This window comes from Eleutherodactylus coqui, chromosome 7 (genome assembly GCF_035609145.1).
Source record: "Eleutherodactylus coqui strain aEleCoq1 chromosome 7, aEleCoq1.hap1, whole genome shotgun sequence".
Taxonomy (NCBI): Eukaryota; Metazoa; Chordata; class Amphibia; order Anura; family Eleutherodactylidae; genus Eleutherodactylus; species Eleutherodactylus coqui.
In genome coordinates, this window is record NC_089843.1 from 224,431,445 (window position 1) to 224,457,032 (window position 25,588).

Genomic DNA, 25,588 nt, shown 5'->3' on the forward strand with positions numbered 1-25,588 from the left:
AGGGACATTATAAGCCCGACCCTCTGGACCTCCGAGCCGGAAGAACGGGGACGCATCCGAAAAAACAGGCGACACGCCTGTTGGAAAACGAAAAACTTGTTCCTCTCCCCAGAGAACACCTCGGGAAGAGGGCACTTGGGTTCGGGACAGGTAGAGGCGTTCTGCTCCTGCGACAACGCCCACTGCTCCTGGGCCACCATGCGAGCTGACAAATCCCGGATCACAGGCACCAGGTCTTGCAGCTGGTTTGCAAGGGCGCTGATCGCCGCCATTAAAAGAAAAACAATATTTTAAGGGCCAGTTATTATGTTACGGCACTCTGCCCCCCGAGCGCCAAGTGGGATGCCCTGATCTTCCCGCACCCCACTGTCCCTGCCTACTTGCCTCGGCCCTGGCTAGCCCCAGGCGGACAACTGGACGGCGGTCCCTGCCCTGGCTAGGGACCTGGCGGCTGACAAGCAGGAAACTACCTAATGGGGGGAACAGAGTGCCGACAGAGGAGGCAGATGAATCAGACCAACAAAACTGACAAGGCTGGAGATGGAACTCACAGGCAAACTGGCAGGGTGCTAGATAGCCACTAGTGCTGACTGGGCCAGACTAGAATAGAGGCAAACAGAACCAACAAAAACAGACAGTGATAGGGGACCAGAGGGAGCTGACCGACAACTAGGGACTGACTGAGGGGAACCACAGACAGACTGGCTAGGTGCATGCAGAACCAATAACTGGCGATGAGCTCAGTTCACTGCCAGTCTTTTAACCACAAGGTTCCGCCCAGGGGCGGAGAGTGGGAGGAGGCAACTCCACCCACTGCTGTATAAGAAGCACAGAGGAGTGCGGGCGGCACCCTACGGGCGGGCACGCCCACGCCCCGCACCCACTGGCCAACCCAAGCTGCTGGGATGACCTCGACACAGGGCTCCAGGCTGCTGGAGCCGACGCCGGAGCGACGCGCGCCGACCGCGGGACCCCATGCCGCACTGTATGGTAAGACTTATAGCAGTACGTATCACTGTTATCTGCAGTATTTGCTAACGTTTCTTTACTGTACTGTCCTCATCTGTACAGTACTTACATTTTGCTGTTTAGTGGGGATTCAGGAGGCAGGCAGCGTTCAGCCGGCACTTTGGGGATTCAGCTGCTGTACTGTGTCAGGAGGCAGGCAGACACAGCAACGTTCAGCCGGCACTGTACACTGTGGAGAGGGGAGGGGGAGGAGTAGGCACGCGCTGAGGCAGGAGAAGCAGGAAATGACCGGCATCAGCTGCGCACCGGCTCACTGAGCGGCGCCCGGGGTCATGGAGCGGTCGGCGCCCTTATCTGAGGAATGCAACTTTATTTGAGGGACCGTCGCTGCCCTGACACATCGACTTTAGTTGAAAACAGTGTTACTTAAGAGCAATTCTACTCAAGGGTTTATATAATATATATATCTCTCAAACATACATACACAAACACTTTTTTTTTGGGGGGGGGGGGGAGGAAGACATACCGCTAGCATCATCCCTGTCTACAATGATGGGTCATTTAAAAGATCCAGTGAAGCAGCGTAACGTTCTTTGCAGCGTTCTTTTGGCAACCATGAAAGGTAATTGCCAGCGGGGCCCCTAGATGAAATTTGGCACCAGGGCCCATGAACTTTTAGCTGCGCTCCTGATTGTTTTCCCAGGTGGCCTTCTAGATATTTTCATGCTATATAGTAGCGTCCTGTCCTCGTCACATGAAAGCATGCAGATAACATAGTAACAGATATGGATTGTTTGACACTTTGTATCCAGTACTAAATAAACTGCTGCAGAAAACGGAAGCCCAACGATTCCATGACTGTCGCTCACAAATAAGGTGGGAACCGGGATGGCTGCCACAGTGTGACGAATATATGCAGGTTAGCTTAGTACTTGGGGGACTTTTAGCGGAATTTAACACAGTGCCGAAAATCCTTCTCCAGAATCCACATACCTAATGTACAGATTGTGACATGGAATGGGTATGAGGTAAGCCCTGCTCACACGCTGGAATCACCGCCGGATCCTCCGCATGTATTATGCCAAAAAAAAAACACACCAAAAGCTGCGTCTTTTTTATGCAGTTTGTGGCGGGGATCTGCCTGTCGAGTCTTCCCTGTCATGTCACTACCGGTTATTCTGTAGTGGCCCTAAACACCTATATGTGGCCCCTCCATAAATGTCATACATGTTATGTCTTCAATGTGGATGCACTGTGCAAAGGGTCTTGTCTGTTGCTATGTGTATTGCACAGCTGCAGCATGTAAGAGGTTAATGCCTGAAAGTGGCTGAAAAAAGTAAATGGATGGAAGCAGAAGAGAGGGATCCTGAGTAACCCAATTCCAGGAACCGCCTGTGAGGAGTCAGAGAGGGGAGAAAGCGACCGGCGTGCAGCAAGTTACCTTCTAAGTCTCAAGTGAGTGTCTGTGGAGTGTTGTGTCCCCCTCCGGCGTTATTCTGCATCCAGGAGTGTGTCCAGGGTGAAGCCATACAGATAACGTGGACTGCAGGCCCGGTGTCACCCCGTGTCCTTCCTCCCTGACCATCTGCTAAAACGGTCTTTACCTGCATGAGCGAGTCAGCTGTATTCTGCAAAGCCTAAAGTAAGGTTTGCCAGTCACTGTCCATTCCCGGTGATTGAGGTTCTCAAGTTTAATCGTGTGGGGACTCTCTTTAGTTCCACCACCGAAGAGTCATCAGTGAGAAGGAATGGTGGCGTCACGAGTGACAACTTCTACAGTCCACTACACCCATACAGGTAACCGCTGTCCCAGCATTGCCTGGAAGAGGCCTAGCGGTGCCTTGGCCTAGGTTGCACGCATCCCCCCCAGGGAGGAGTTGGTAGAGCCACCGTGACAAGTGCCATCTCTACCTCCGCCAGCTCCTCAGCGTGGGCCTTGTGTCTCAGTTGCTGCAACTTTTCGTGTCCTTTCCAGATTATTGCCCGTTGTCGGCAATTCTGCATCCAAATCTGTTGTTAGATATGCAGGTTTTAGTGCCGTTTTCCGCAGCGTCGCATGCAGGCTGCGGGTTGTGGAACGGTTTGTCCTGTGTGAAAGCTCCCTAATCCATTAAATGTCCCGTTGCTGCAAACTTCAAATTGACTTTGTGTTACTGTAAGTTTCCACTAAAATGTGCTGCAACTGTGCATTTACTGTCAAGTTAATGTTTGCTGCATCCGCACTTTTGAAAGCATTGTGAGTATGAATACACAAAGATGCACTCATGTAGCCACTGAGGTTTCTATAATACCTGTTTCCCTGAAAATAAGACATAGCATGATTTTCCAGAATTTTTGAGGATGCTTGAAATATAAGCCCTACTCCAAAATTAAGCCCTGCTAACAGTTAATTAAAAAAAAGTCAATTTAAATAGTGTCCAGGCAGCTATACATGTAAACAAGTTAAACCTTTTTGAACAAAAATTAATATAAGACACTGTCTTATTTTCGAGGAAACGCGGTATTTATTACTCTTGCTTCTCTAAGTAGATACCCTGTTTCCCCAAAAATAAGGCAGTGTCTTCTATTAATTTTTGCTCCCAGAGATGCGCTAGGGCTTATTTTCAGGGGATGTCTTATTTTTCCATGAAGAAGAATTCACATTTATTGTTGAACAAAAAGATGCCCATTTCTTATATCCTGTCCAGCAGTTGTCATCACAGACCAGCAGAGCCAGACAAACTGGGAATCCTATCAAGCATTCCTTGTTCCTACCATTATTTCCATGTACACCCTGTCTAGAGACTGTAACCATCACCCCCTAAAGAATCAAAGTGACACACTGGTTGCCTGACTCGCACACAGGGCCACAAAAGATAAGGGCTGTAAAGTACCCGGCTCCCACACACAGTCTGCCGACTGTAACCATCACCCACAGCAGTTCCTGGACCACTTGTACAGCAGGGACGCTATTGCAGCTTCTGACCACCAGGGGGAGCTCATCACAGCAGACTCGCACAGCAGGGACAGAGCTAGGTCATACTTTCAGGGGAGGCCTTATATTTAGCACTTTAGCAAAACCCTCACTAGGTCTTATTTTCAGGGGTGTCTTATTTTTGGGGAAACGTGGTAAGACTGCTGGGATGGGAAATCAAAATACTAAAGTACACCTGTCTGTCCGTGCTTGAGTTACATGCTCTGCCCCCAACACATGACTGTGACGTCATCACAGGTCCTTCATCCCTGTGCAGATACTAACGACCACCTGTCTGTGAGTGAGTTACATGTTCTACCCCTGATCACATGATGGGGACATCATCACAGGTCCTTCATCCCTGTGCAGATACTAATGACCACCTATCCGTGAGTGAGTTACATGCTCCACCCTTCCTCACATGACAGTGACGTCCTCACAGGACCTTCATCTCTGTGCAGATTACGGGTGGACTACATCCCCTACAAACCCCGTGGCCTCAGTTGTTATGGAATACTAATGACCACATAGCCAGACAGCAGCCGTGTGCATACAGGACCTGTGATGATGTCACCATCATGTGATCAGTCCCCTGTGTTGGAGGAGTCTTGGGTCACATGAACAGGGGGTAATCAGTGTGTGCACGACTCTGCTGTGCTGCTTGTGATCCCTGTTGTATGGGATGAAGAATATAGATAGCAGAGCTGTGTGGGTGACATGCATGTAGCAGAGCTGTGTGTGTGACGTGCATGTAGCAGAGCTGTGTGTGTGTGACGTGCATGCAGCAGAGCTGTGTGTGTGTGTGAGCGACGTGCATGTAGCAGAGCTGTGTGTGTGTGATGTGCATGTAGCAGAGCTGTGTGTGGGTGAAATGCATGTAGCAGAGCTGTGTGTGTGTGTGTGTGACGTGCATGTAGCAGAGCTGTGTGGGTGACATGCATGTAGCAGAGCTGTGTGTGTGTGACGTGCATGTAGCAGAGCTGTGTGTGTGTGACGTGCATGTAGCAGAGCTGTGTGTGTGACATGCATGTAGCAGAGCTGTGTGTGTGTGAGCGACGTGCATGTAGCAGAGCTGTGTGTGTGATGTGCATGTAGAAGAGCTGTGTGTGGGTGAAATGCATGTAGCAGAGCTGTGTGTGTGTGTTATGTGCATGTAGCAGAGCTGCGTGGCGCGTTGTGCCACCAGAAACACTGGTACTATAATTTCCTAATAATTACTAGTATTTGATTAGTCATCAGTTGACAGCAAGTAATTCTTGAAGGAAGAGCACTGCAGTGGACCTCACTGTCTGAGATCACTCGTGCTTTCTCCTAGTGATGAACGCCCGTATTCACTAGACAGCAGCAGCCCACAGAGAGGCAATGTGGGCGGCCAACATCTGTTGAAATAATCCTGCAGTAACCCTCTCTTAAAGGGATTGTCCAACCAGTTAACATTGCTTGACACCACCTTTTCCTTCCTTGTGAATCTATGGCCAGTGATTCGCTGCAGCAGTCACATGATCTGTCAGTAGCAACCAAGAAGGCCTGAGCAGCTGTGAAGCCATTTTAACCCCCAATAGTCACATTAAAATTGTAAAAACCCTCCCGAAAATGTTATTTTTTTGTTGTAGATTTTGAATGTAGGTCTCATATAAATAAACTTAGTGCAGAGCCCGGGCGTCCACGGATGCTTACCCACAGTGCTGTTATCAGCCAATTTGGGGAAGAAAAAAAAAATTGGTCCCCAAATCAGACAGAAGAGCCCCCTTCGTGTGAATGGCTGTATGCACACTACTTGGACTGGTAGTCCGAGTCATAAAACACTGCAGCGAGCCCTTTACTTGTCCGATTCGCAGACAAGCCCAGTAGTCACTTTACGGTGTTCAGCACATCAGACGGTGCATGAACGGGATTTCTGGCACAGCTTTTGTAATGCGCCTGCGCAGGTAGCCTCAGGTGCATGTTAACCCCCTTGGGGCTCAGTCAGATGCGCGTTTATTCACACCTAAAATAGATCGCACTGCGACCGTGAAAAAAACCCCGCGTGACCGCGCCCATCGCCACTCGCATGTTCTATCTTTTGTAGGGGCGAATTTCATGCGCATGTAAAATGGAGACATCTGACCGCTGCCGTTGAAAAGCATTGGTTCTAATAGATGCGGATAGCAAACGCAGGTAGCGCTATTTTGGGGGATCCATGATTATAAATGACCTTTTATTCCTGTTTAGGGAAAGTGAGATGAACGGCAGATGACTATTTTGGTCTTTTTTTTTGTTTGTTTTTACGGAATTTACTCTGCATGATACATGTAATATTTTTAGTACTGGTTGTTATGGATGTGGCAATACCAATTATGTGGAGTTTTTTTTTTTTAAGCCTTGTGCAAGGGGAAAAAAGTTTAAATTTTTTTTTTTTTCTGTAAATCCATTTGGATGCTGCATTCAGCATCCGCCTCCACTGACTTGCACAACTATCCCGCCTGTACATAGCGATAGTCGGCAGCATTCCGTGGGACAGCCATGTGTAAATGAATCTTAACACAGTGGTAGTACTATAAGGTACAGCATGCTGGGCATCTCTCCCCACACGGTCACACAGACCTCTGTAATAAGGTTTCTCCCTCCAGAGATATCGCAGGTTTTGTCATCCTCTTTTACTACTTATGACTTGGAGTGACTGCAATAAACAACAGCATACAAGCTTTCCATAGACGGCACTTCCCAGTGTGGGAGACTCACATGAATTCACCAAGGAACAAGGACTGATTTCTTCCTGTCACTGCAGAAGATCCCTGAGTGGTTGTGTCTCACAAATCCCTCACTGTGTAATGTGCCCCCCTCCCACCATGCCTGTTCTCCCCCAGAAGAGCAAGCTAAGGGAGGGCTAAGAAGCAGTTTACTCTCACTATGGATTTTGCTAATATGTCAGATCTCCAATCTGCTGTGTCTTGAAAGAGAACACAAGCATAGAAACCAACCAATCACAAATGTTTAATAAAAATAAGTTACAGAAAGTCTTCATTGGCAATGATACATTAATAAAGGAAAAAAAGAGTGTGAAGGTGTACATGGCATTTAAGAGGGACTGCAGTACCAACCACAGCCACAAGTCTGCATGCATCGGTGGGCCCAGGACAATGTGCAGTGTATCCAGAAGTACATTTGCCTTCCCTTCCCCCACCTAGAGGCGATAGTGGCTACACTTATTATTTTATATAACTTTTTATAAAGAGCCAATAAAAAGTAAAAAGATGAACAAGAATTACCATGATTATCAGAGTAGCTGGTCCGATAAAGCTCCAAATAAAGTAAGTATCATGTCGAAGCCAGCACCTAGGGGATGAAAAATGGAAAATAAGTCACACATACAGTTTGTTCCCAGTCATTATCTACAGTGCAGGCCAAAACAAAATGGATATATGCAAACCGGAGGCGTTATAATGCCTCTACAGCACCCCCTATTGGAAGGGAGATTCCTTCTAAGCCAATGTCCAGTCTTTCAAGAGGCCTTTAAAAATGACTAAGGATAAAACACAAGCCAGAGTCTTCTCCATCTGCAGACAAGCTGTTTAGGTTCCTTGTCCTCATCCTTGTAGAGTAGGGTTCTAGTCTGCCGAGTCTGAGGTCTGTGATACGGGTCAGGAGGGCTACTGTTTCTCTTTGTAGAGAGCACCAAGTTGGTTTGGGAAGACATCTAGGCCATGCAATGCTCCTTTAAGGAATAAGAGATGGTACCATGCACTGCAGCACCTCAAGGAGAACCCAGCAAACCGGATCCCTACTCTACAATGGGGAGTGGAAGGAACAGCTGTATGTAGGTGCCTTTTCCTTATGGAGAAAACTCTGGTTTGACTTCTATCCATAGTCATGTTGCAAGGCTTCTTAAAAGGTTGGCTATTGACTTATATGGAAGCCATTTTTCAATAGGTGGTGCTGCAGAGGTGTTACACCAGCTCCCATTTGCATACCTCATTTCCCAGATGAGCATTGCATGGCTTATAGATTTGCTCACACCTACTTGTCACTCTCCACAAGAAGAAACAGTGCCCAAAACCACCTGAGACCCACTCAACTGCGTTTATCCCCAATACATTATATTCAGGCTCTTGCATGTAGGTAGGGTTGCCACCCGGCTGGTAATTAGGTCCAAATAGCCGTCTGGTATTTACTTTTTACCAGCAATCTCAACTGCTGGATGACAATAATATATGCTGCCACCTCCGGCCAGGTGGTAACCCTCTCTGATGCGTGCAGCCCCGCTTCCATATCTCAGCCGCAGGAGGACTCAGTCACACACCCCTCTAACTGCCCTTACTACTGCAAGTTGGTCTTCAAGTATTTAACTACAATTTGGACCAATGTCATAAAATGTACAGTGTTTGGTCCGGGGCTTTAAACCCATGCACTGTAAATATACGACGCGGGTTTAAAGCCCCTGCTCCTACAGTCTAGCGGGAGCAGGTTGGGTGCTCGGTGGTCAGAAACAGCTGGGGACCCGAAGAAGAAAGATGCAGTTTATAATCATTTCTGTCTTCTCTTATGCAGCCCCCCTAGTGCTCAATAGACACTATGTAGCGAACAGAGGTAATGGCAGTGTAGCTTACTCTATTGGACCCAGCGATCACTTAATTGCTGGTGACCGCCAGCATGGCAGAGCTGCAGAGTCTTCGCAGACCCAGCTCAGTGCTGCCAGTGACTGAACTCACAATAGTGGAATGGTTTCCCCTGTAATTGGGCTCCAACGGATGCCCCAGTCACAGTGCTACATTGTGAAATAATAAAGTGACAGTGTGAATGTCCTCCAGAGGTCCTCTATGACACCAGGAGGGGCGTACTGGTTAAAAAATATATACAAAGATAGGTAAAAAAAAAATCGATCGCCCATGCTAGCCTAAACCATGACCGGCGCACCCTGTAATCCAAGACTGGACAAGTTACATGTCAAAACATCCAAAACAAAAGGTTCTATTCTATTTCCATACTTTGTTTTATCATTAACATATAAGTCTAAGAATAAAGAACTAGAAGTTTAGAAGAATCCACTTTTTGTTCACATTACCCCCAAAAAAGGGAAACGAAAATTCAGTGAAAAAAAGACATTAAAAACAGTCATAAATGTCACAAAAATGCTGCAAAAATTATTTTGGTAGCCCCTCCTCCCCCTCTAAGAAAAAACTAAACAAGCCACATGCACCTGATACAGTTTGGTCATTAAGGGGTTAAGCAAAGCTGCATTTGGTGATCTTTGAATCATGTTTATTACTGGAGGTGATACTTTGTATCGGCCGGCCTCCTATAGAGTAGAGCAGTCAGTCTTCCGATTATTTCGCTCCTCGGGGGTGCGGCCAGGTTTGGCATGTATATTGTAATAACTCTGGAATGCTTCTACTTATCACAGTGATCTTGACATGAGTTTTTCTACTTCGTTAGTCGCACATTTTGGTCAATATGTTTTGTGTTTATTTTTAAACAAATACATTTAGAGCCAATTTGGAAACATTTGCATTTTTCAGACTATGAATGTTTCCGTTTGCAGGCCGCTCTCACGTGTTTGTACCAACGCAGCATCAGCATTTTACTGCATCACTGTGAGCGCTTGCCTGCGTCTCTACTGCAGATTTTGCGCAGGCGAACAAGCTGATGATGTCACCACTTATTCCCTCCCCCCAATGTCAGAGTAAGCAGCATTAAAAAGACTGCACAAGATGCCACAATGTGTTACAGCGGCTGTACCCCTGTTTTTAACGCACCCCTTTTATTTCAGTGGGAGTCAAACGTGCTGCAATGCGGAAAATAGGCCATTAACCCTCGTCTCACTGAAAGGAATAGAGGCTTTGAAAACATCGGCTAAAGGCTGTACCAAAAGCCCCCTGTGGGAGAGGCCTCAGGGGATGCCACACCAAATAATCCCATTGGCCAGCTAATATGTCCGCTTTATCTCAACATTGTTTTTTAAATATTTTAAAATCTTTTCAGAATATTAGAAAACTTTATTTTAACAGAGATTTTTTAAGTTTAGATCAAAATTTCCCAAATCTATTTTTTCCAGCTCCATTCAGTTCTTAAATGGCTTTAGGGGGCTCTACATTAGAACCCCCCACAAATCACTACATGCTAAAGATTGTTCTTCCAAGGATTCAGAGCAGCATCTGAGTAGCTCACCAACCATTTCGGTGTCACATATTTGTAGTAGAGAAGACCTTTTCCCCTAATTTACATGGACCTCATGTTTTCTTTTTTCTGCCGTCCTCTTGATCAACCAAGTGGGATCATAGGTGGACTTGATGGACTCCTGTCTGACCCGGTGTGACGTGGCTTCACCATCTATGTTGGAATTACTGTATAGCTGCACTTTGTCTCAGAGGTAAGAGTTCAGATAAAGGAATTGTCCAGTTTTATCGCAATGCAGTCGGCGGTCTACCGGAGCCGTCAGGATGATCTATCCTCCCCGTCACATAATGCACATCTGCATCCTTCTTGTGACTTACTACCATCCGAATGAGCACAAACATACATTTAATTTTCATGCGCATCCCATAAATATAGCGGTAACGCAGAGCTCCATGCATGTGCCCAGCACTGGCCAATGATGTCCCAGACTCTGGAGCCGCTACACCATGAACGCCACATATTTAATGAAGCCATACGTATGTTATAAGTTGGTAACACGGACTGTATAAAGACTGTGATGCTTCCCCTTCCTGAGGTTTGAGCTCACCATCCGACCACCATTGGTTCCTCTACTCTGGATCCCCCCCTATGCCGCAGATGCATGGATTGTAGAACATTGAACCAGAATGGGATTTAAAGTCTGAAGATGTTTAAATGTTACTTACACTTTATCTGTTCCGTAACTTTTATAATCTACGGCCGCGGACACGGACACAATCAGAGCCGGCATGCCGTAGCCCACTAGATAGAAATATTTCCTTTTAGAATTTTCACTTTCAAAGACCTCAACCAGCATTATGTATAGCTGGACCCCCTCCAGGAACATCCACGTGAAGGCAGCCAAGAAGAAGAAGTGGAGGAGGGCGGCAAACACGGCACAGGCGATCTAGAGAGAGAGGGGGGGGGGGGGGGGATAAAAGTAAGTAGTCAGATATATACAAGATATACATGTTAGACAATAACTGCGTACACGGAACTAGACGGCTCTGAGGTAGGTCTATAGAACACTCATGGAATGGAAGGTCCAATCGTGGCTCAGAACTACCAATCAGTGGAACACTTTCATTAGTACTTATGAGAACAGGAATCTGATCGTTTTCTGTTAGCAACTACTGAACTTTTTCCTTTTAGATCTTCCCCGGAGTTTGATGTATTTTCATTGAAGTCTATTAGACAAGTCCAGGTTTTGGTAAAGGTGTTACTAAACAATTCTATAGATTATAGATGCTACAAGGAGCACAGTGCCAGGGTCTCCACTGCCTGGATGATATAAGGGGTCTGCTTCACCTACCCTCACTGTCCAGGCCAGTCACTATTCACCTTCTAGGCTGTAGGCTATCTTGGTCTTGTGGCCTACCAGATGTCCATGTAGCTCTGGTCATTGTCAATATAGGCTATACACTGCTAATCTATAGCACTGAGGGTATGAAGAGTACAGTGACCGGTGGAGGTAGGAGGTGAGAATAGCCTCCAGCCGCAGCCATAGCATAGTGGCTGTTTGTGTGTTAAGTGACACAACTTTTTTTAATTGATATGGTTTTCTCCCTAGTGTAGTTAGTCGGTGGACAAAGCAAATCAGCATCAATCTATCGCATCTTTGCATGCAGTGGGAGACGGACGGCTTCCCAAGATTTAGGAAGGTGGTTTTCCTGGCGAACAACATAAAAAGTTGATACAATATTCTGTCATTTTTGGGGGGGATGAAGATGCAGGACTAGACCTGGAGACTCGTCTCTGGAGAACATGCTTTTCCACATACAGTACTAGTGACTTGATGTCTTTGTTCCGGCCTCACAGGAGTCAGTAAATTCCATGGAGCCAGTAAAGTGGATTTCCAGTGAAAGGCCAGTTCCTTAGTCCTCCAGGTCAGGGATGTCTCTTTTCCACCTGCCATAGATCTTGTTACTGGGGAAGCTTGTTTTATAGAAAAAAAAGACACATTTTTGCAGATACTCCGTAGGAGTAACCAGTCACAAGAAGCCACAGTCGAGTATTATAGGTCCCCAAGGAAATTGATCCGTACAGGAATACCACAATTACAGATACCTGTTAGGTTGTGCTCCTGGGATCTGTTGATCTATGGGTTTCCAGCAGCACACCTTCACAGGTGTGGTATAATTGAACTGGCTGGGTGGAGTTTCTCCAGCCAGCCAATCACCACAGGTCTGTTACATATAAATAACATCCCCTCTGGCTGCAGAGAGCTGGCTTCCCCATTCTCCCTGGTGTTTGTATTCATGCATGTAGGTGGAAACAGGGATGTGTGATCAGTCCTGTTCCATTTTGGATGCATTCCAGGATGTGTCGGTGTGAACTGGGTCCTGGATCATTTACCATCTTTGGGTGAGCTAGGTCCTTAGGTTCGAGCATTGGACCTTCCCTATTGGGACGATCACCCTGCATGCAGGCAGGGTTCATGTGAAAGTTGTCTTGTCAGATTAGGGACCCGCGAGACAACGAGGACCATTGAAGTCAGCTTGCAGGCTTAAGTGACTTCACGAACTAATGCCTCATACTTTCATAGCTATTCCATCTGGTTATGTGTGCAGGTATGTATGGTGCGTGTTTTGGTTGTCAGTTCAGTCCTTATGTTATGTCTGCCCATAAGTCCAGTTCCAGTTCACTATCCCTTGGTGTTTCCCTGTGTGTTTTTGTGTAGCAACTCAGATTACACAGCCAACGCATCTTGTGTAGATGTGACAATACCTGTACATGCTCATTTAAGAAAGTGTACAGCGAACCAATGCTGGCCAATCACAGCAGTGTGTAATGCCTTCAACTACTGATGTAACGCTAGTGCTCAGTGTGCATCAGGTAGTCCAAGAAGAGCTATGGCAATATTAAATCAATTCTAGTAATCTTGAACTCTTCTGGGGCTGTAAGTAAGGGGACCTCTCCCTAACTCCTCATCTCTCCAGTTGGTTGCAAATCCCTACAATTTAGAATCATAGAATGGTAGTGTTAGAAGGGACCTCCGGGGTCATCGGGTCCGACCCCTGCTCAGTGCAGGATCACTAAATCATCCCAGACAGATGTCTGTCCAGCCTCTGTTTGAACACTTCCATTGAAGGAGAACTCCCCACCCCCTGTGGCAACCTGTTCCACTCATTGATCCCCTCACTGTCTAATATCTAATCTGTGTCTCCTCCCTTTCAGTTTCATCCCATTGCTTCTAGTCTTTCCTTGTACAAATGAGAATAGGGCTGATCCCTCTGTACTGTGACAGCCCTTCAGATATTTGTAGACGGCTATTAAGTCTCCTCTCAGCCTTCTCTTCTGCTAAACATTCCCAGATCCGTTAACCTTTAACTCATTTTACCTACCTTGGAAGGATGTGAGGCTGGGTCAACCTTGGGCCGGCTACCTGAACCATGCAAGGACTGAACTTGCAAACTTCATGTCATGAGGGAGAGCTTAGGCCTGCATACTGCTGCCTTAACACTCTGCGCCACATTGAGCTCTATGATATAATATACATACATTTCACATTGCTGTAATTATACTGACCTACAGAATAAGTTTAACTGGTTAATCACACAGCACAGAAAAGGGCATGCAAAGAAGAAAAAACAGTGTCAGAGTTGCAGTTTTTTTGCACACCTCATCTCCTAAAAATATGTATAGATATATCAGGGGTCAGTACAGAGATCTCTCCCACCATCTATTATACCCAGGACTGTAACAAGGGGGCGCTCTAATAACTATGTATAATATATGAGGGATCAGTACAGAGATCTCTTCCATCATCTATTATACACAGGACTGTCACAAGGGGGCGCTCTAATAACTATGTATAATAACGGGTCAGTACAGAGATCTCTCCCATCATCTATTATACCCAGGACTGTAACAAGGGGGCGCTCTAATAACTATGTATAGATATATCAGGGGTCAGTACAGAGATCTCCACCATCATATATTATACGCAGGACTGTAACAAGGGGGAGCTCTAATAACTATGTATAATATATATCAGGGGTCAGTACAGAGATCTCCACCATCATATATTATACGCAGGACTGTAACAAGGGGGCGCTCTAATAACTATGTATAGATATATCAGGGGTCAGTACAGAGATCTCTCCCATCATCTATTTTACCCAGGACTGTAACAAGGGGGCGCTCTAATAACTATGTATAGATATATTAGGGGTCAGTACAGAGATCTCTCCCATCATCTATTTTACCCAGGACTGTAACAAGGGGGCGCTCTAATAACTATGTATAGATATATCAGGGGTCAGTACAGAGATCTCTCCCATCATCTATTATACCCAGGACTGTAACAAGGGGGCGCTCTAATAACTATGTATAGATATATCAGGGGTCAGTACAGAGATCTCCACCATCATCTATTATACGCAGGACTGTAACAAGGGGGCGCTCTAATAACTATGTATAGATATATTAGGGGTCAGTACAGAGATCTCTCCCATCATCTATTTTACCCAGGACTGTAACAAGGGGGCGCTCTAATAACTATGTATAGATATATCAGGGGTCAGTACAGAGATCTCTCCCATCATCTATTATACCCAGGACTGTAACAAGGGGGCGCTCTAATAACTATGTATAGATATATCAGGGGTCAGTACAGAGATCTCTCCCATCATCTACTACACCCAGGACTGTAACAAGAGGCCACATTCGGTCTCACATCAGCGGATTTGTACTGCAGACTCCGTGATCTCCATCCATGCAGGCTTTCCATGGTAAAACGCAGCCATTGAAAGGCATGTAGTTTGGCTGTTTCCTTCACACTCGTGGTATGAGTTGCGTGTTCTGCGATTGGAAGAAAAATCGCAGCATGCTCCATTGTGCTGCATAATCCGCGCAGACGACCTTCATTGATGTCAATAGAGTTTCACCCGCAGCCCAGACACATTTCACATTATGGGCTGCGGGTATATAGTATCGCTAAGCGATGACACGGGAAATACAAACAAAACCCTGTACTGAACATGGCCGCCTGCGAGCCGCTGCGGTCATTCGCTATACATGCAAGTGCCGTATGCAGGGTCTCTGGCTGGGGGCGCAGCCAGAATCCGCGGTGGACCTCCCACATGCAGGATCCGAGCGGTTGGTGTGCGCCGGCCTTATTATACTTCACGCATTACAATGGATTTAGGTGAAGAGAAGGATGTTGTCGTTAGTGGTAATATAACGAATGCCGAGGAGGACTTACCGGCTGGTCGGTGCGGTTGATTCCAATTAAAAACAGCAGTTCTGCCACAAAGAGACTGATACAAAGGTTTTTATGGATTGTGTTCCGATCATTTTGGAGGCCACGGAAGAAGCAGAAAGTAAAAATACACATCAGGAGACAGACGAGAGAAAGCAGGATCCCGACCCAGGTGATAACGTTCAGCAGAAGGTCATGGTTCATATCGGTGTGCTGAAAAACAAGAAAAGGGAGATATATCTGCTTACTGACATGGGTCTGCCATTAATCGATGTGCTCACTGACATGGCTCTGCCACCAGTCTATGTGCTTACTAACATGGGTCTGCCATCAATCGATGTGCTTACTGACATGGGTCTGCAATTAATCGATGTGCTTACTGACATGGCTCTGCCATCAATCGATGTGCTTACTGACATGGCTCTGCCCCCAATCTATGTGCTTACTGACATGGGTCTGCCATCAATCGATGTGCTTACTGACATGGCTCTGCCCCCAATCTATGTGCTTACTGACATGGGTCTGCCATCAATCTATGTGCTTACTGACATGGCTCTGCCGCCAATCTATGTGCTTACTGACATGGGTCTGCCATCAATCTATGTGCTTACTGACATGGGTCTGCCATCAATCTATGTGCTTACTGACATGGCTCTGCCACCAGTCTGGCTTCAGCCGGGATCTTCCTGCGCTCTCCTGCAGTCGGAGGATTGGCTCCAGCTAGGATCTTCCTGCTCTCTCCTGCAGCCGGAGTTCTGGCTCCAGCTAGGATCTTCCTGCCCTCTCCTGCAGACGGAGGACTGGCTCCAGCTAGGACCTTCCTGCCCTCTCCTGCAGTCGGAGGACTGGCTCCAGCTAGGACCTTCCTGTGTTCTCCTGCAGTCGGAGGACTGGCTCCAGCTAGGATCTTTCAGCGCTCTCCGGCAGTCGGAGGACTGGCTCCAGCTAGGATCCTCTTGCGCTCTCCTGCAGTCGGAGGACTGGCTCCAGCTAGGACCTTCCTGTGTTCTCCTGCAGTCGGAGGACTGGCTCCAGCTAGGATCTTCCTGCGCTCTCCTGCAGTCGGAGGACTGGCTCCAGCTGGGATCTTCCTGCACTCTCCTGCAGTCGGAGGACTGGCTCCAGCTAGTCTCTTTCAGCGCTCTCCGGCAGTCGGAGGACTGGCTCCAGCTAGGATCTTCCTGCGCTCTCCTGCAGTCGGAGGACTGGCTCCAGCTAGGCTCTTTCAGCGCTCTCCGGCAGTCGGAGGACTGGCTCCAGCTAGGATCTTCCTGCGCTCTTCTGCAGTCGGATGTCTGGCTCCAGCTGGGATCTTCCTGCTCTCTCCTGCAGTCGGAGGAGTGGCTCCAGCTAGGATCTTCCTGCGCTCTCCTGCAGTCAGAGGACTGGCTCCAGCTAGGATCTTCCTGCGCTCTCCTGCAGTCGGAGGAGTGGCTCCAGCTAGGATCTTTCCGCGCTCTCTTGCTCTGTTCTGTATACTGCTCAGGCCCTGGAGTCTGCTACCTGACCAACGTCTCAGCGCTGATGGGCTGCACTTACTGCATGGAGACTATAAAATAAGAAAAATGGACTCACCTCTTTCACTCTTCCATTGCTTTTCTCCAGCCTGCTATTGATTTGCTTGACTTCAGGTTGTGTGATCATGTGCTGCAGCACGTGACCCGTTGCAGCCAATCCCTGGCCCCAGAGTCTGTGGTCAGGGATTGGTGACTGCGGTCATGGCAGTCTGGACCAGATAGAAAAGAAAGGGAAGTGAACAAATCCAGTCAGGGTTTATTGTCACCTGTAATCACTTGTATGATCTGCAGAGTGTCTGTGAGAAGCTGGTATCTACAACTATATAGCGGTAATACTGGTCTTTATATACTACTCTTCAGTAAGAGTATGACGGTAATGTGTGATCACCGTTTAGGGGGAGTATTCGGCCCTCTTATAGTGTTGTTATAGGTAGTTTTATTCTTCAGTACCAGTACTGCAGCATTATTCCATCACTATGTGGTGGTCATATGTGATGGTGATGTGGTGGTATTACTTGGTCCTTACAAAGTGTCCCTTCTCTCTGTTGAACCACCTAGATGCTACGAGAGGATTAAGCCAATCTATGATGTTCATTTATGTCATGGAAACTAAGTGGTTAAAAAAAGCTGTCACCTTAATGTCCGCCTGCAGTTCTATCATATCCTGTGCTTTGTAGAACCTTCGCTGGCACAGAGCTGGCTGCATAGGCTTCTCCTACCCAACCTAACATGGTTTGCTGACCCCTGCCTACTTGTGTTCGCCCCACTTGCTGCCAATTTAAGTTCACCAACAACATGAGGCCAAATTGTATTTTTTCCCCCCAGGACACTTTGGGTTCCCAATCCACTCCTATCTAGCAGACGGATGAATAACTTAATCAAAGAGGACATTTGAGAAGTACTGAGCCATCAATGTGGGTATTATTCTAGTGGCTATCACACAGTTAACAACTCCCCATTAGTTGTAGCAGCACATCTATGTGTATCCCTACTTCTCTCCCTCCTCCATTGACTTCTATGGGCTGCATGAGTCATCACCTTCCTCTACTTCCTGTTATCTCTGTTGCTAGAGACAGGCATCACATGGCAACAGGAAGTAGAGAGCAAATTAGAATTAAGGGAGACCCCTAGTGGCCATCACTGCGGAGGGATTTGCAGCACATAAGGCATTTTAGGTAAATTAAGTCATTAGCAGTTTTGCAAGGTATCACATCAGTTATCACATTAGTGCAAGACGTCTGAAACATCAAGGACCATTTAAAGCCTTTCTGCAAAGGCCTTGTATCAAAAATGTCATGGCAAGTGAAAAGTAAGCACAGTCCAAATGTCAGGTTATGTTGCATAGAATATATGCCATGCAGCTACCATGGGGGCCTTGCGGAGAGCCCACCCCGGCCTGGCCTCATCTCTTTTGCTTCTTCAGTTAAGAACTGGTGCAGGACCCGCCTTCATTATTAACATAAGGGCAAAGAGTTGGTCCACAAGTTATGGACATGAAAAGGTGATAGAAGGGAGGTCAAACATTCAAGCGCTTCTGTTCAGGATAGCAAATCTAGGCAGTAAGGACCCCCCTCCCACTCCTTTACTCTTCCATTGACTTTAGTGAGAAACACATAACTGAAATGTATAAGGTAAGCCTATACTTGGGGTTCCCATAAATATTGTTTCTATAGCAACACTTCTAGGAACATTTCTTAAAACGGTTTCTTTAATAAAAGTCTTAGCCAAGCATGCTGTTATAACAAGGAGTAGAACTTACCTTAAGTGTAACATGAGCCATGAGCACAGCAAAGTTAGTCAGGTGATTACAAGTGCACTTCGTATGTGTTTTATTGGTTGCTATTAGTCTGCAGCCTTGAGTTGACCAATGACCAGACAGGTTGGCTTTTGAATAACTCCAGAAGGAGCAATTAGGATTAAAAAAGTCTTCAGAGTCCTGCAAAACAAGAGGCAACATTAAAGTGTAACTCCAGCGTTGTTAGAGTCCAGTAACTCGAATACTCTAACCTCAGTACCTCTGAACAGTTTTGCACCTCTGCTCTGTTATTTAAAGAGTAGCTGCACTTTTAAGAAACTTGACATGCCATTTCAAAAGCTTTGAAGAGTGCTGGTCTGGATGCTGATGTGGTAGGAGGACTTATAAGCTATTGTTTCTCTGTTATCAGCCCAAAGGCTGGAACATATTATATATTGTTGTATACTAAATAAAATTTAGCTACTGTATACTAATTTGAGCCTCATTAGCTTACCTTCCTCTTGAAACATAGTTGTCTGTACATGCAGTCTGCTCTGCTGTGTATTTAATCTTCTCCTGTGTGATACTGGCTGTAGCTAAGATACACTGTGTAATCAGATACCAGGAGCCTAGCACTGGAATTCACCCACTAACCCTCCTCCCTTTACTCACACTCTCTACCCCTCTCTTTCCTAAATTTGCTAAAGTGGAAGTAGCTAAGTGAAAGTAAAAACATGTTTCCGGGTCTTTGTGTAAAGATGAACCAGTAAGTGTTAGCTCCTAATAAGCCGCCCTACTCGATATATAAACAGTTGGATGTGATGTAATAACCCGGTCAGCAATTTGTGAACACATGGTTCCCTCTAACTACATTGTGTTGACACAAATAAATCTTTGTTCGCTTCCTACGTCCTGGGTATCTCATCAGGTGTCTCATCGTACATCCAATGGGGGCTTGTCAGCTGGGATATCTGATGGAGATTGCATTTTTGCATCTGCTCTTGTCTGCAGGTCAGGACAGAAAGGTTCTGGGAGAAATGGAAAATCCTCCAGAGCCTGTCGTGTCTAAACTTTCACACTAAGTGAAAAGAACCCAAAAGGGACATAAGAAGTGGATGGTATATGGGGAAGTTTTCAATTCAGCTGAAAAGATAAGAACCCGGGTCCTGAAATATATTCTGAAGTTGTGAAGTAATATGTGATTGTGAGATATGCCCTGTCAAGTAAGTGTTGGAAATTAGTCTGAGATAATGGTAGGTAAACAACATATCCCATAGGGATAGATGGGGATCTTGATCACGTCCCAGACAAACCTTAGTACGTTCATCGAATTTTGGAAGGGAAGACGCTTTGTCTTTAAGTATAGCATGGTTTACAGTCCAGCAAAAAACAAACCTGTATTATACAGTAGTAACAGTCCAACGGAAAAACACTGTGTACAACTGGATGATTGTTTTCAGTGCATAGGGAAAATAATACCAGCCAAGAGTGGGCGGCGCGATCTCACAATCGCCACTTGAATGCATGCTAAAAATCTTCCATAAACTGTATTGTAAAGTTAGTAATGTGAAATTGGACAACAAAAGGTGAAAATACCTGTGTGAAGTAGAATGGCCGAAGCGATTGCCAACTTGGCCACCTTGATTTAGAAATGCTTGGAAGCTGCAAAATGTCATTGAGAATGATGGGAATTACTAGTACATGCGTCTGTATGTACAGTGCTGGATAACTGCTGTTAGGAACCAAAAGCCATGTATTAAGATGTTATATGCAAATGAATGTTGCATCATGATGGTTGAGAACAGTGGACATTCGCCGCACCCAATAAAAGAGAAAAAAATCCAGACAAAGAGAAGAAAAAAAGGGGGGGGGGGGCGGGAATTGTGTATAGAAAGGCAGGACCACCCGCCCTTGTCACTGCCCCTTGATAGATGCTTCACCCCCTTCTTAGTAACATACATGGTAACATATTAACAGACTCTATTCATCTCGTATTTCTGGACTTCTCTGAAGCATTTGACACCGTGCCGCATAAGAGGCTGATATATAAAATGAGAAGCTCGGATTGGGTGAAAACGTGTGTATCTGGGTAAAGAACTGGCTCAGAGATAGAAAGCACAGGGGGGTTATAAATGGCTCGTAGTCAGATTGGGCCCCCGTCGCTAGTGGGGGCCACAGGGTTCAGTATTAGGCCCCATTCTGTTCAATATATTTATCAACGACCTGATAGAGGGGCTGCACAGTAATATATCAATATTTGTAGATGATATGAAATAATACAAGATCATTAGTACAAAGGGGATGATACAAGGATCTCTCCAGGATCTGTTTATACCCAGGACTGCGACGGTAACAAGAGGGCATCCGCTACGATTAGAAGAATGCAGGTTTCATCACCAACACAGAAGGGGGTTCTTTACTGTAAGAGCAGTGAGACTGTGGAACTCTCTGCCTGAGGACGTGGTGATGGCAGAATCCATAGAGGAGCTTAAGAGGGACTAGATGTCTTTCTAGAGCGCTACGATATTACAGGATCTAGACATTGGGTGACCAGCAGCGTTGGTGATCCGGATCGTGGAGTCAGGTCGGAACTATCAAATGTTGATCCAGGAATTATTCTGACTGCCATTATGGAGTTGGGAAGGAATTCTTTTACCGCAATGGGCTAATTGGCTTCAAGAGCTGCTTGTCCATTACAGACAGGGAATCACTGTGACCATCCAGGAGGGAAGTAGGCAGGTCAAGACCCCACTGCTACAAAGCTTACAAGGAAGACTCTCCCGAGCTATACAACTGGCACCCAGCTGGCAGAAGTAAAAAAACGGTCTCCAAGCAGCTGGTGTGAGCGCGCTAATAGGGACAAATGCTTCTTGGATTATACGGCTCGCAAAGGCCTGATGGCCTATGGACTGAGATGAGTTATGGGAGTATCTCCTCAAAAGGACTATGGCTAATGTACTGTTTTGACGTTGTCATTCGTGGCCACCAAGTTGTGGACTTCGTTAGCATTTTACAAGATGCTAAGGTGATGTCTTTGATTTCTATGATAACCTTCGTATGATACCCTGCATTAACATGAAGCAATTGTTGCGTTTGGAGTTGGACAGAGAAGTGCCAGTTGCTGGTAGTCAATTGCCAGTTTTAACTAGCCATATTATGCGTTTCATTGGTGTGAACTGTTCCATCCCATCTCTTCTCAAGCAAATGTATTTTTACTTCCCACTTCTTATTCCGCTTCATATCCTAAAAGAACCCAAGTGCCCGACCCGCGACCCATTACACTTCTCTGGCCCTACACATAGGAATTGGTGTGATTACTGTAATTAGTGACTCCATCAGATCCCACAGGGACACGTAAGTCATTCCGGTCATTCAGTCCTTGAGCACCCATGGGTACGTATGATTGGTCCGGCTCTTCTCCACAATAGCCTTTGTCGGTCACCACCAGCTCTGAGACTTTCACTGCCTCTATACATCTGCATTGGACCCATTGGATGTGTTGGCATAGCTGTGGTGATCCTATGCCAGCTGAAATAAGCTCACTATGCTCTCAGAGCGCAGACATCATGTGTCTTCCTGTACAGAAGCAGCAGGGAAAGAACTACATAGACAACAAAATCGTTCTTACAACTAATGGAATCTTTACCAACATGAGGAACGACCTGAAGGCCCATTATAGCTTCAGGATCACATTGCAGTAAGAGCAGTGACTATATCTACTGTTTCCTTATGGGATATATATTTTTGCAACCACTTGGTCTCTATACTTGGTAGCTTGTCTCTAACGTCTTGTAGGCTGCCGCTGTGTCTACAAGTCTATTAGCGACTGGTCTCCTTCTGATTCTCTGCCAGCCCCGGTGAATAAGAGAACCACTGGGCTATTACCACCAATCGTAAACAGCGTTTACTGCATCCAAACAGCCCGGTGTGACGGGAAGGACCGCCCGAATAATGGGGCTACAAATTAGCTGCAGTTGGTTTCCTGTAACCTGAAGTACCTGTGTGTGTGTGTGTGTATATATATATATATATATATACACACACACAGTATCTTAACATTGTCTACAGTCCTCAAGAAATTCTCTTTGTACTTCTCTGAACTGAGAAATGAATTTCATATACAGATCATTAATGCCGGACAACCTCCTCCGTCTGAGGACCGGACCAGACCTTGAAGATGTCATCCACAGATCTCTAGAGCATATAAACAATTAACGGGTTTCCACTTTGAATAGAGACGGGCACGGGCCCATGTGACTAAGGTGGCCATCGCTGCAGCAGTAGCGTCTTATGAAAAATTTATCGGAACACAACGAGGGCTCGTGGGCTGCCAGCCTGCCCCGCTGTCTGTACGTCTAACATGCAGAGCTGAGTGGCTAATATTGCCTGCGATCCACATCAACATCTGGATTTAGACATTTGGCTGTGGATTTCCACGGTGGCAAATTTGGTTGCAAATTCAAGGAGACGTGAAAGAACCTCAACAGCTGCATTGGAGTTGGGTAAACAGCCGCATTGGAATTGGGTAAACAGCCCCATTGGAATTGGGTAAACAGCCCCATTGGAATTGGGTAAACAGCCCCATTGGAATTGGGTAAACAGCCCCATTGGAATTGGGTAAACAGCCCCATTGGAATTGGGTAAACAGCCACATTGGAATTGGGTCAACAGCCGCATTGGAATTGGATCAACAGCCGCATTGGAATTGGATCAACAGCCGCATTTGTAGACTTTGAATTTCTATCTTGTGTAAATATATTTTCCATTGCGACATTTTGAGATGCGTGGCTTCTTTTAGTTTTTCATTATTTGGGCTTGGGGCGAGCTGAAGAGGTTAGTCTCATACGTCTTTTTGGATATAACCCTTCTCCTTCCCCCGTTCATGCTTTCTGTAAGATAACCCCGGCACTCACCCTAATGTGTTTGACAGTGAACATGACCGGCTCCGTCAGGTATAGCTTGCTGCTGGATTCTTTATATACCGCTGCGGTGATGATGGGAGAATTCACCACAAGCGTATGATTCGTAGTCAGAGCCTCCACTCCCAGCTTTATGCTGGCGTTCTCCGTGGACAGATAGCGCCCCAGGTTATTGTACAGGACGAACGCAACTCGGATTTCACCTGGAAGGTAAAGAACAAAACCAGAATAGTTACAATGCAGAAAGTGAAGATTGTGGACAGCGGCGGCCGCCGGTCTACAACGGGTCCGGCCTAAGATTGGGCTTTGTTCAATTAGTTAAGTTTGTAGAAGAGAAATAAAGTGTTTCTGAAGTATATATCGCTGCACTTCGCCCCCTCCCTGGCCAACATGATGTTACGGCAGCTTTCCAACCTCTCAGGGTTCTTCCCCAGGCTAGGGGAATAGATCTGAAGAAGCATACATATATATACACTCATACATATGACAAGGCGCAGACATGATGTGACTAATTGCACATAAAACAACCCCAGAACAGGATGAGCAGAGGAGTAAATACTTAATCAGTCCACTGATAGGAATGTGACAGTTTTGTGGTCCCTAGATTAGTGTTAGGGGGTCACCAGGCCAGCGTGTTATCTCTTGTATAGATTTTTCATATTCTCCCCTGATACAAGAAGCCCACGCCGAGGTTCATTCCGGTCTGGCGAGTCAAAGGTTGTTATAAACTTGGACTCCAAGTTCTTCTGGGACATTGGGATTTGAAATTGCCTTTTAATATAGTAAAAGTGTCCCGTTTTGGCCTCTATGTTGGGGAAACAGGACAAAAACTGAGAGCGAGATGAGATCTCATCGCCACACGATTACAGAGACAGAACTGCCTGCTCTAGTCACGGACACGACCTACAACATGTGAAAGTCACTACATTAAAAGGCAATCTCACATCTTGACGTCACATTTCAAGTAGAAAAAATTAAGATCCTCCTGGCGTCTCGGAGGACGTAAGGCGGTAACAGCTGCGGCTCAGCAATAGGATCCATAGATACATCATGCAACGCGTTTCCACACATTCTGCGTCTTTCTCAAGCATTTCAGGCAAGCATGTTGTCCTCAGGCCGCCTTCACACGGGCAGGAAAATGGCACGAGGTTTGTACGTTGTGAGACGCACAAATATGACCTTCAGTGTTTTGAATGGGGTCATAACATGAGCGATGTTTTCCCGCAGGGCACCATGATGTGATGCAGGAAACAAATCGTGACGTGTTCTATCTTGTGCGTGCGCTCACATCACGCCTCCCATTGTCCTCAACAGGGCCGCGGCAGCCGCTCTCCACGTGCTAAGTTCCTGCGATGCAAGGTCTCCCACTGGAAACAATGCGCCGCGGCTGATAGCAGAAGTGATGCAAGGCGGCTTTGAAAAAAATGAGCCTTAATCATAGTACAAAATATCCTGTGACAATCCGCCCATGTGCGGCCAGCTCCGGCCCGTGTCACACCAACGTGTCTGCGCTGCATTCTGTGTGCGCACGATGCACAGTGAATACAATCCATTGATTTCCGTGGGTTCATACACAGGCAGGTATTTTGGCGCACACCTTGCTTGCGCTCGCTCTATCTTCCTGCACATTTATGCACACAAATAGCACATATTGAACTAATTCCCATTTCAGTGAGTGGGAGCGCGCTCATGTGCGTTTATGCATACGTAAATAGGCCACGCCCACTACGCAGCTACGTGGTGTGACGGCCTCGAGTCCTTACAACAAATTACACAACTCAGCAAATGAGGCAAAATGGGAATCGGACAGCGCAGTGACGGCCGCGCCCGTCGGGCCGCTCCTCGATCTGCAGCGATTACAAAGAAAATGGTGCAAGTTTTATTTACCATTGCGTCCGTTTTGTCTCAGTGTCGTGGAGGAGAGTTGAATGGCGCTTCCATATCCGGTGTTCTGTGGGAAGTGCAGGTCCTCCAGATTCACGTCTGTACTTAATCTCGCAACCTCCAGCTCTGGAACAAAAATAAGACAAATTCAGAATCCACTTTCATGATTTATAACCCAAGATCAGCGATTATTGGGAATTGTAAGACTTTGTAGACATCACGGATGTTCTGGCCTCATTCACAGGAGCGTATATATATATATACACGTAGCAATGG

General features: G+C 46.3%; 1 protein-coding gene across 1 annotated transcript in view; it reads right to left on the reverse strand.

Moving 5' to 3' along the window:
* The window catches only part of ADGRL3 (adhesion G protein-coupled receptor L3), a 604,084-nt gene that overhangs the window by 194,664 nt on the left and 383,832 nt on the right, over window positions 1-25,588 (reverse strand). Inside the window, exons 14-19 of the mRNA XM_066574505.1 lie at window positions 25,316-25,438; window positions 23,423-23,631; window positions 18,534-18,710; window positions 15,261-15,470; window positions 10,741-10,961; window positions 7,171-7,237 (exon numbers count right to left, since the gene is read on the reverse strand). Of these exons, the coding sequence (XP_066430602.1) occupies window positions 7,171-7,237; window positions 10,741-10,961; window positions 15,261-15,470; window positions 18,534-18,710; window positions 23,423-23,631; window positions 25,316-25,438 (1,007 nt within the window). The remainder of the gene's footprint in view (window positions 1-7,170; window positions 7,238-10,740; window positions 10,962-15,260; window positions 15,471-18,533; window positions 18,711-23,422; window positions 23,632-25,315; window positions 25,439-25,588) is intronic.